This window comes from Buceros rhinoceros, unplaced genomic scaffold, assembly GCF_000710305.1.
Source record: "Buceros rhinoceros silvestris isolate BGI_N320 unplaced genomic scaffold, ASM71030v1 scaffold9762, whole genome shotgun sequence".
NCBI lineage: Eukaryota > Metazoa > Chordata > Aves > Bucerotiformes > Bucerotidae > Buceros > Buceros rhinoceros.
In genome coordinates, this window is record NW_010398284.1 from 8,334 (window position 1) to 19,935 (window position 11,602).

General features: G+C 37.7%; 1 protein-coding gene across 1 annotated transcript; it reads right to left on the reverse strand.

Moving 5' to 3' along the window:
- Window positions 1–2,894: 2,894 nt before the first annotated feature.
- TNFAIP8 (tumor necrosis factor, alpha-induced protein 8) lies at window positions 2,895–3,693 on the reverse strand. Its single transcript, XM_010131039.1, has one exon. It carries the CDS (start codon window positions 3,630–3,632, stop codon window positions 3,132–3,134), a length of 501 nt encoding a protein of 166 aa, XP_010129341.1. The 5' UTR covers window positions 3,633–3,693; the 3' UTR covers window positions 2,895–3,131.
- Window positions 3,694–11,602: the final 7,909 nt, after the last annotated feature.

Here is an 11,602-nt window from a genome sequence, read left to right on the forward strand (position 1 = left end):
TAAGGACAAGAATAATGCTTGAAACTTAACCAATTGTGTCTTCTTGTTTGTCTATGCACACTCACATATGCATACAAACTTAATTAAGGGGTGGCAAAACGTTTCAGTGAATCCCTTTTAAGGTGGACACACAAAACAGCTGTGATAACCTCCCTATACATATCTTGTTTTCTTTGTAAGGCTGAGATCACAGTTGTCTGGTATGCCTTGCAAAAGGTATCCAATGTCTGACTTACCGCTCCTTCGACAGCTTTGGAAGGCTGTAACATTAGTTTTAACTTGCACAACTTCACCAGCACACATTTTGATGGCATTAGGCACTACATACTAACGAACACTGGAAGGACTTTACAAACATGAAACACCTAGGGTGCTGAGATTTGAAAGCCTATCGTAAAATGAATCTATGGTGACTGAATTTTAACGTATTACTAATTTTTTACCTTGTTAAAAGACAGTGTTGCATTAGAACAACGGCATTATCCTACCCATAACCAAAATAGTATTAGTGTAACCTTTTTTAAACTCCTGGCTATGTCAAGTTTCTGCTAGAGGGTCGATGCTTTAATATGCCAGCAAGAGTATTACAAGGAAAAAGGCTATCAATTTATTTCTGAATTTGTATAATTAAAGCCACTATTTATGTATGCTGCAGGGAAAATAAATTAACTGCAAGTATACAGCTTGAGTGCTGTGTCGTGTTACTTATAAAGGCAGGTCTTTGTAAATCCAGTAAAATTTCTTACTTACAGAAATCACTTCTTTGTAATTTGAAATGAATGCCAGACAAGATCTATTGTTACAGCACCTCAGAAAGATGTAACTAGATCGTGAGCTAAATATAACTTCTCCTAGTTGTCAGGTTTTTATGCTTATAATGAAAACTCTATGAGCAATTTTTGGTTTTTCTAAGTAAATGGCCAGACAATGAAACTAAGCAGTTACCATGCTACTGAAGGTTTACATAGTGTGGCTACAGTATGGCTCCTACACATGTAAATAGCTGTTTGTAAACAATGTACACAGATCGTTTAGGCAATTTTTGTCCCAGAGAAAATTCAAATTTGAACAGTCAAAATATTCTGGGTCATGGCTGAAGAAAATCTTTTGAGGTTTACACAGCACATGCATATATCATGCCTGGTTCTAAATAAGGTACCATCCTCTCCTTTCAGTAACTGTCACCACGCGTTATAAACTACGCTGCTTCAGAGAATCAGAACATGACTTAGAAAAAGGATTTGTAAAGATAACTCTTTCAATTTCTAGAAGTCAAGTACCTTTTTATTCTTCGCTCAGAGAGAAGAATTGGACAAGAAAACAAGTTTTCTCTTTCTAGGTGGGAAAAGAAACAGGTGGAGCAAATACATCAGAAACTATATTCTTTACAATTTGTGGAATTTTTCTCATGATGTTGCTCTCCTATACGTGACCTCTGATGGCAAAAGTAAGGGTATTTCCTGTTTAAATAAAACATAGTAAGGGATCTTCAATGCTATTGCTTAAGATGTCAACCTAATAATCTATTTCTTGGCGAATTCTGCTGTACTATCCTTAAGAGGTTCACAGTTGTTCCAGCCCAGTAGTACATCAATCTTCTCTCTCTGCTGGACAATTGCAGCTTGTATAAAATGAGTTTGAACACACATTTCTCTGGCACATTTCTGGCAGCTTTCTGGGAATACTCAGAGCCTAGTGACCAGACAAACAAGAACAACAGAAAATTTTCTCTCTTAAAAAAATCTCAGGTAATGATGAAGCCGATATGTCATAGGCTGCAATGCTTTCATTGCTGGCACAGGCCAAGTTTGCTTTTTATAATTTAAAATGCAACAAGGGGAAAAAAAGGCATGAGAAGTTCAGAGTGCAAATATTCTTTGGTTTACTCATTAAAACAAAAGGACACAGCAAACAGCAAAAACACTGGCAATTAAATAAACAGCAAATTCTTTATAAGCTTCCTAACAAAAAGTCTTCAGGTGTTTGAAATGTATTAACTTCATGCTTTTAAGTACATTACAGTGTCTAGAAAGTCACATTTTTTTATCCCCAAGAGCAAGGCAGGGAGAAGATGAGGAGAAAAGGGATGAAAGGTAGGAAGGGAGAAAATAAAGAAAAAAAATTATTCAAGATTCCATTTTTCCACTAGTTACATAGTATATAACACACTGATAAAACTAAATCTTGTTTCTAGTTTCGTTGTACACAAAGCAAATTGGCTTGGAATTTATTTTCAGATGATCAAGCTTTCTGAATTCACATCATCAAACGCATCAGGCTAGTGTATAAAATATACCGACTCATGCCTTTCCAAAACAAATGTGACCTATTAAGCAGGATTCTATAATATCTTAAGAAATTGCACAGATAAGTCACTGTGTTAACGAGGGTTAAAATGACGTACCGCAGGCAGTTTCTAGGGAATACTCGTCCCCAGTTAGGCTATTTAACCGTAGCTTATTCTTCAAATAATCCCCATATAATCAAAGGAAGCAAGCATCTGTGCGGGTCTATAAGGATCTGTACTGGGTAGCCTTGCAGACAGAAAGTTTTCACCACTGGTGAACAAGCCTGTTAAGGCTCTACGTGACAGCATCACTGATATTATTTAAAACTGAATGCTTCATAAAAGCAACATTAGGAAGCTGTGATCTGTGCAGAGAGCATAAAAGACTATAAATGAATCAAATATATATATTTTACAAATACGTCAAAGAAATTACAGAGTGTACCATCACCATGATAGTCTGTTACCAGCATTGCTGGACTCTAGATAGTTTAGAAATAATTCTGTAAATCTATGAAAGATGTGGATTGTCTGACAGCACATTATTTTGTTTTGCATATCTGTCTTGCAAGACTTTTACTCTACTTGGACCGTTTTGTTTTATTGTCTTTATCCAGCTGTTTCCGTAGGCAAAGCACAATGAAAAAAATCATGTGCAATCTTTCTTCCAGATGGACTGCAAATAGCAACAAATAGCTCATAATAAGGAATCAATTTAATAAAGATATTTTGGAAATATTTGTCTCAATGTAAAAAACCCTTTTCGCATGCTCCCTTATTCCTTCATAAATCAACAGTGTTCCATCTACAAATAACGCATAAGCAGTCAACTTAATACAAGTATTTATATGTTCCCCTCATCTAGCATTTTGTTGACACCATCACAAAGTTTCTGCAAATGGAGTTTATAAGGTCCAAAGGGATTGTACAAGGCAGCCAAAAATTCACAATCAGAGAAGTGATCGAACACATTATTAACGCGTCCATGTGACTTTGCAGTTAGGTGACGCTGAATGATTTCATGAAGCAGCTCTCTACAGTCATTTAACAGTTTGGACAAGAAATTCCTGTCAAAGGTATAATCCACTTGATGGAAACTGACCACAGTCTTAGCCAGCTGATGAACTTTCTTCTTGAATTTCTCCATCAACGCTATTTCGTCTTGATTAAATTGGTTGTTCCTGTAGAGAATTGCCAATTTAAGGACTATTTTAATGAGATTTTTGATTATTTTCTCTGCTTCCTTTTTGTTTTGTGTATATTCCTTTGTCACTCTGTAGAGCTCATCTAAGACATCACTGCTTGTATCATCAATCAAAGTAGTTGCTATTGATTTGGACACCATTTTTCCAAGGATCTTCTTCTGGGCCTGAATGGCCAGACTTTTGGAGTTGAAGACATCTGTGGCCACTGGGGGGAAAAAAAGAAAAAAAGAGTATGCAGTCAATACTTCAAAACAGACATATTATGGACATTAATACTGAGGAGTATTTCCACATCTATCCATTCACATTAGTCCTATGAACTGCTACAAAACAAACGCAAACTTTGTATCTGGCTGCAGAAAAAAAAATCTTCTTTTCAATCTCAAAAACTCTGTTGATTTTTTTACTTGCTTTTAGACAGTTTTATTTTTGAGAAGACACAAAATGAGAACTTGCTCAAAAATGGTTTAAATTATCTCTCTATATATGGATTGATGGGATTTCAAACTGAGGCAATAAACCTGCTCTATATGGTAAGATGACTTGTAAGTCTGATCTGATTCTCTCATTTGTAATGAAATCTGAAACCATGACTATCCCAATGTCATGACAATTACCACTGCCACTCAATTAGAGGTGGTAATTCAATGAATCGACTATTGGAAAACTCCTGCATGCTTAGCATTTTACATGAATTTACGTGAATTCAGATCTATTTTATTTTACATACATCTCTCTTTTATACAAATATGGAGACATATTTATATACAATACAAACAACAAAATGCCTTGTCACTAAACAATACTGAGATTCTCTGGATACAACCTGAAAAGGCTAGTTTTCAGAAGGACAGCAAGTACAGATCAACACTTCTGTGACATACACTTAATGCAGAAATAGCCAAAAACGAACATTGTGGCGATTGCCGTAACACTTGCTAGCATAACCTTATAAAGGAATCCTTCCGTAACCAACAAAGTAGATCCTAGCACAGATTGCCACCTCTAAACCTATGCTTGCTTGCACCAATATACCAAACAACTGGTTTGAAATTTTTTCAAATACTTAAAAGACCACAAATGTTCTTTCAGAGCATTGTTTTGTGAAGTGTTACTGCTCAAGTTCTGTTGCCAGTGACAACTATAAACAGCATGTGCCCTTTGCAGCACCTTCTCCACTAAGGCACGTGTAAATTTCTAATTCCAGGTTGAATGGTATGGGAGACAGCTGCCCTTATGCTGCAAAGTTCCTCCAGTCTCAGATAGGCTGTAGAAAAGCTTCATCTGTTTATACTTACTTCACATATGGAAGATTGCTTTGCAAACACAGGGCCTGGAAACTTTTATTTCTTTTATGTTTTAACTAAAACAAACTCTGCAGATGCAAAACAGTAAGTCCCTGGATTTGGAAAAGGTTTCCTCTTAACTGTTTGTATCTGGGCAGCTGGGTGTGTTCAGACATAGGGTGCCTCTGAGGTTCTAGCAAATAGAAGGAACTTGTCCCTCAGGACATGTGAGAAACAAATATGTGTTTTTTCTTCAACTGTACCTTTGAGAAACTTAGTAGAAAGCTCCCTGTCATCTCAGGACCTTTCAAGCAGGTTTATTAAGACTTTCAACGCATACCTGTATTTTGTTTTGAAGTGTAAAGTGTTTGATTGCATTTCTTACAATCTTTACTACATGAGGACACTAAAAAACTGAAGAACCCATTATTAACTATCCTGGGCAAAGCACTCAGGATCACAAGAGAAAACACGTTTCTCAACCACAAAGATACAGGAAGATGTTAAAAGATGCTAAGCAGTCAACCTGAACTGAAAATATTTGATTCACTTTTTGTGTTTTCTAAATATAAACCTACAACTGTTACTATTCAAATAAGATCAATCAAAGTATTTCAAAGGGTGGTCAAAAACTAGAACTCAACAGCCAGACTTTACAAAGATCTACAGAAGTATGTAAGTTTTTTTCCTCCAAAACGGGAATATCAATTGTACTTTCATAAGTTTTGTTTCTTAAAGCCTTCAAATTCAATAATTGTCTCCTTTCTGATGCCACAAAGATGCATAGATGAATAGCAGCAGCTGCTTCTTCAAAGCTTCTTCCATACATTTGCAGAGAAAAAACCCCACAATACAATATACACGTATTTTAAAATGTTCTCTCCCATGACGCTGTAGATATTCTTAAAAAATGCTAATCACTCAGAATGCTCTACTGCAATTGAACAGAAAACTGCACAACCTGCCTCCAGTAAGTCATACAAGCACTCCGGTATGGTCCTAACAATTTACACAAAACAACCTGCAAAGCATCTACTTCAAAAAGTTGAAAACATGGCAGTTTTCTAAAAACTTTACAGTTTTTCAACAAAAACACACTTACATTATATAATTTAACATTTGACAAAGTGGAGCTTGACATGTAATTACCATTGCTAAGCAAAACAGGAATTGCTCACTTACAAGCGGTGTTAAAATCTTAACGGCATTTGTCTGAAAACTGTCCAAGTTTTGGGACTACCCATCACAGCCTATTTTCTATCCACTTAGCACCACACCAGAAGCCAGATTCATTTTTGCTGGGTTATTCCCTGGGTTCTATTTTAATTGCTAAATATGTAAATTTCATACTTAAGTGTTTTAGCCATCTCAAAAAGGAACTTGCAAACTGTTCGTATTTTATAATCAGCATTTTTTCATCATTACCAATGACAGAAAGACCTAAAATGAACTTCACAGACAACTGCTTAAATAAAACTGAGTTTAAACAGTAAGATTATAGAGCTTCTTCAGACCAAACATACATTCTTCCTTAAAAGACAGTAAAATTATTACTTACTTGTTCATCAAATGGAATTGCAGTTGTTAATACTGACAGCAGAGACGCAAAATACCCAAGGTAAGGACTGGCCCGAGGCTTATTTATTTTGCTAAATCCAGCACACACTTTATCATGCACTTTCAAACAGTGACAGAAGCTTACACAGAGTGAAGATGAGTTTTTTCGCTTCGCCGTAACAGCAGCTCTTCACATCTACCTTTCTCTCCCGCCTGCGGTGCTTCATTTCGCTAAGGCACCTCAGAAGGCAAAAATACATCACGGTGGTTTCACTTCCTCGAACAGTGAGCCGAAAGGAAATTGCACTGCTGAGCAAGCAGTGCAACACCAATAGCCGTTACTGCTAACTGACAACTGGAACAATTAGCAGAAAAGGAGGGAGAAGAAAGGTCTTGTGACTCAAAAGGGCAGGGGACGTGTCAAGAAGAGGTTAGAACATTAACTCGGTATGTGCAAACGCAGATACTTGCATGTATTGGAGATGCCCGGTTCATGGGTCACAGGGTGCTGGTGAGGGGTAGCCACCAGTTGCACATGTCACCAGTCCCCCCACCCCAACATAAGGACAGACGAGCATCCCCCTTCAAACCTCTGACTGCATTTTCAGATGCAAGCACCTAAAAATAACCCTGTAACCCACGTTCAGACACCTACTTAAATCAGCCTCATTTTCTTAGGGTTGATTGTATGTAGTCACTTTTAAGAGTGATTATGGTAGCTGGCCAGGATGTATGAACCTCTAACCACACCTATTGTATTGACAGGTCCCATCCTTGCACTCTAAGCTGAAATTGTTCTGTTTCTCTTGGTGGCCTGTAGTAGATCCAGAATTTGGAGAGGCAATCCCACTAATTTAAAGCATCTCACAGATAGTTTTTCGTCATGACTGCTCTTTAAAGCTCCTATTTATTGCCTGTGCAGCTTTGAACTTCACTTTTTAAAAATGTTTCATCAAAAAATACCCTTTTGAAATCAATGGGATTCCATTTTCTGTAACAATCTATACAAATAAACATGATTAGGTTCCATAGTCTGCCACTACATAGAGGATAGCAGTCGAAGGGGAAAGGTTCTTGACAGAAATCCTACCACCATTATTTTGAAATTTGCACTGTCTTAGGCATAATGGAGACATCTGCATCTTCTAATTTAGGATTCAGAGGAGCAAACAAGTTGCTAGAGACTGCCTCCTGTGAAAGCTGGGAGCTTATTAATTTTGAAACTTACTAATTTTTGCAACCAGCAGTGTGTGTGTTTAACATCAATATTTTTGTGTGTTAAAGTCAATAAATATCTGACATGTAGCATTCTGGATGAATTTCCCCCAAAATATTTTACTTAACTTACACATGCTTTCCTTAAACTGTGGTGGAAGTACAAATCTTTAGTGAAAATTTAGAATTATGGGTTAATAAGCTCTCAGGAGACTGGTATAGAAGTACAAGACAACTACTACTTATGGCTGCATGCTGACTTATTTCTGACATGGAAGCTAGTACACCTCCCTCTGTACTGTGGCAAATGCCTATTACCAAATACCCTATTTCTCAACTCTATTCAAACAAAGAAACAAACAAAAATACTCCCTCCAAAAAACCCCAAACTACAACAACAAATTTTGGGGGAAAAAAAAAAATAAAAAAGATGAATCAGATGATTTCACTGCCTTAAATCAAGGCAGAATGTTTTTTCCACAAGGTAACAGTCAACAGTAGATTCAGCATCACTTGCAGTTGAGTGTATTCAATCTCATGTACATTAACAATGAATACTTTGAGTCACCGAGTATTTTTAAGTTCATTGTAATAAAGAAAGACCAGGAAAAAAAGGCATCCAGTAAAAACTTCCAGTGAACCATGCTAAATTCCATGGGCAAGTCAAAAGTTGAGCTTTCTGACATGAGCTGCATTTCTAGCGTAGGTACTTGGTATGTTACTGCAACAGTCCCAGCGAAAGAGAAAATGTGACTGTGAAGCCATTAATAACAACGCTGCTGCGTGAGGCCCAGATCTCGTTCTCATGATTAGCATACCAAGCACTGCGCTACCACCCGTGAGCTCAAGGTCCAAAAATGACACGGTTTTTTGGGCAAGGCACAAAGAACACTTACATGGGATTAGGAAGAAAGGGACAGCATTGGCTGAGTGCTTCAGGCAGCGTTTAAAAGACTGTATCACACAGCTTTGAGTTATGTGGCAACCGATCTTCTGCCAGGCTTCCTGTGTGGATGAGCACTGTTCGCCTCTCCACTGTCTGTGGGTGAGAGCTACAGCTAAAAGCCTGCACAGGTCTTAGGAACTGTGTGTTCAGTCAGACTCCCAGAGTGAGAGAGCAGAATTTCCCTGGAGGGAGGCAACTCGAAATGAAGTGGGATTGAACCAGCTATGCTGTGTGTGTGTGTGCGTGTGTGTGTAACTATGAGTCATGCCATGAGATTGACTAAATAACAGGGGGGAAAAAGAATCACCCAATTTTTACTTTTTCTTGTGCCTTCTGCTTTCTGGGTCTTTACAGACCCAGTCTTTACTGGTCCTTGTTTTCAGGAATGATAAAGACCAGAAACATTAAAAAAATAAATACACTGAGGCATATAAATATATGACTTCATGTATAAACACATCACTTCAGTAATGTAAAGCTCCAACGGTGATACACTGCAAGAGCTAGCATCAGTGAGCGAACAAGTCCTGAAGTATGAACAGGCAGAAATAGTCAAAAACCTGTTACCAGGGCTGTAACAATTTTCACAATGTACTTATGACATGATGGTAAGATTAAAAAATGAGTGGTAGGACATGGACTATGAATTCTTCAGATATGAATAAGGCGAGCTGATTTTTCTAGCCGCTACCATCATTTGAAGCTTCTTCTTAATAACCGTCTGAGTGAGTCACAGTTCAAGAGAACATTTTTTGGTGATGGTCTTTTTTTTTTTTTAAAGAGAAGAGTCAGTGTTTTGATTCATACCTAAGTGCTCCAACGTAAGTGCTCCAACATGTGAAAAGTGTGTTTAAACTTTTTGAAAGGATAGATAGTCCTTGCACTGTAGAAATCATTCCAAAAACACAGCAGTCACCAGGCAGCCACTTCAGCATATTGCCTGGTCTCTGCTTCCACAAGTGTTTGTTCACTTGTTTGCTTTTCAGAACCTGACGAAAACTGAAGCTTGTATTAGACATACGAGATCAGACTTTCACTCTTCAACCTCAGACACTGGGACTGCAGCTTCTAAGCAGGCTGACAGCAAGGGTGAGAGAAGACCAGGGCAGCCACAGAATGCATTGAGAAAAGGACTACAGCAGGGCAGATAGCTTGGGCAAGCACCATCAGGCACTGGAAAACCCAGAGGGCAAACAGCTAAGTGCAGAAGGAAAAAAACCCACAAAACAAAACAAGCAAGGGCCCTATACAGTACTTACTTCTTCCATGTATGCCTCTACTTTTTTGAATCAGGTACATAAGATCTTTATTTGAAGAGCACGTATTTTATTTGGCACCTTGTTATTAAAAAGAGAGATTTATATATGAATATAAATTTTAACTAGAAAACAGTTTAAATTTTTCAATGCATTTGTTCATAAAGGTAAGTAAACTTTGCCTACACTTCTCTTAATAGGTAGAGTAAGTTGTACTAAATTCTCACTCACCATAATCTTTACTGACTGAGCATACTATGAATGTTAATTAGTCAAGCCCTGTGCACTAATTTTAATGTTCATATGGAAGACCTTCAAAAGAAAAAGTACCCAATCTGAAGCCAAGCCTAATGCATGGCAAACATTGCATGAGCAGGCTTACTGGATTTGGAAGTCAGGTCTGAGGCTGCAAGGCACTCTGGAGCAACAGTTAATCAAGTGATTTGGGGGAAAAAAAATCTGGCTCATCAAGTATTTTTTGAAAAATACAGTATGTCTAATCTGCATACTCATACTGAAAGGGAGCATACATTCAGCAGCAGGAACATGGAAAGAGAAAAGAAAAGCTAGCAAACACCATTCGTAACACCTTTTTTCATTCAATAAAGTGCTGAATAAGTCATAGTCTATAGCTTTGCAAAACGCATTCGATATTGTTACATGCTTCCTGATTTTGCTATTGAATTCTAGCCTTAGTGCATTAAAATGTCCAATATTTGACCAAGAGCAAAAGATGACCTGCATTCTATCTGCAAAAACAAACTACGAAAAAACTCAGAAAACAAAATACTTTTTTGATCCAGAGGTGAGAAGAACTGCCAAGAAAAAAAAAAAGCACCTGGAGGTTAAGGCTGGGTAGTGCAGCAAGAAGAGATGCTATATCCAACAAGAAAGTATGTGCAGCGTTTTGCAGTTCCATGAGAGCCGTCTATGCCAACAAGTTATTCTGGTTTTACGTGCCTGTGCTTCCCACAGCCACCCTGTGCATCACATGATACATATACCATAGCTGATTTAGAAATTTTAAATGCCTTCTTAAAAGCCCATTTTCCTAGAGCCTCTGCGTGGATTTTAATTAACAGTGCAGCTTTAATAGGGAAAAAAAATGAGATCAACTTCTGAGAGAAGCCTATTTTAAAATATGCTGGTTATTAAACAGAGAAAATGACAGTCACACAGAGTAAGGTCATGAACTTACCTTGGTATTTCACTCCTTTGCCACCATTTGTTATCCTTGCTGGAATATAACAACAGATGCTGTGGTATTAAGTACGCAGCCTGTATCTTTCAGCTGTTGGCCATTTCAGGGCTACATCAAGTTCCTCTGTAGCTACCATGTTCCATGCACACTCAACAGTAAGACTGCACAAATCTTTTCATATGAAATAAAGTATACCTTAGATCATTCCTTCTGATCAAGCGAACGCAATGCAGGTACTGTACTTCCCAACCTCAGAAACACACACCGAACTGCTCCAAAACCCAAGTGGCACTTCCAATAAATTAATCTGGTCATTATGTCTGAATATTTTACCAGAAGCTAACGTTCAAAAAGAAGTATTTAATTGCTCTTATGACCATCCTGTCAAAAGGAATGTCTTCTCAAAAAAACCTTCAACTCCATGCACAGGACCTAGGGTGTAACAGAATAGCCTGAGACGAGTAGCCCTGGAGAACTCTGAATCCATTGGGAAGACTCAGATTTGATTGGGTTGGGTGTGGGTGGTGGTAAGGGAAAGTTTAAGATACATGTGGCAAAAAAAAAAAAAAAAAAAAAAAAAAATCAAGCGTGCCTCACTACTTTTGGCCAGGGCTGAAATGAATATCATAGCCTCTAAATACCAAAATTC

What these genes read in the sequence shown, in the direction of transcription:
- TNFAIP8 (XM_010131039.1), bottom strand. Translation starts at nt 3,632, where the DNA reads ATGGTGTCCAAATCAATAGCAACTACTTTGATTGATGATACAAGCAGT.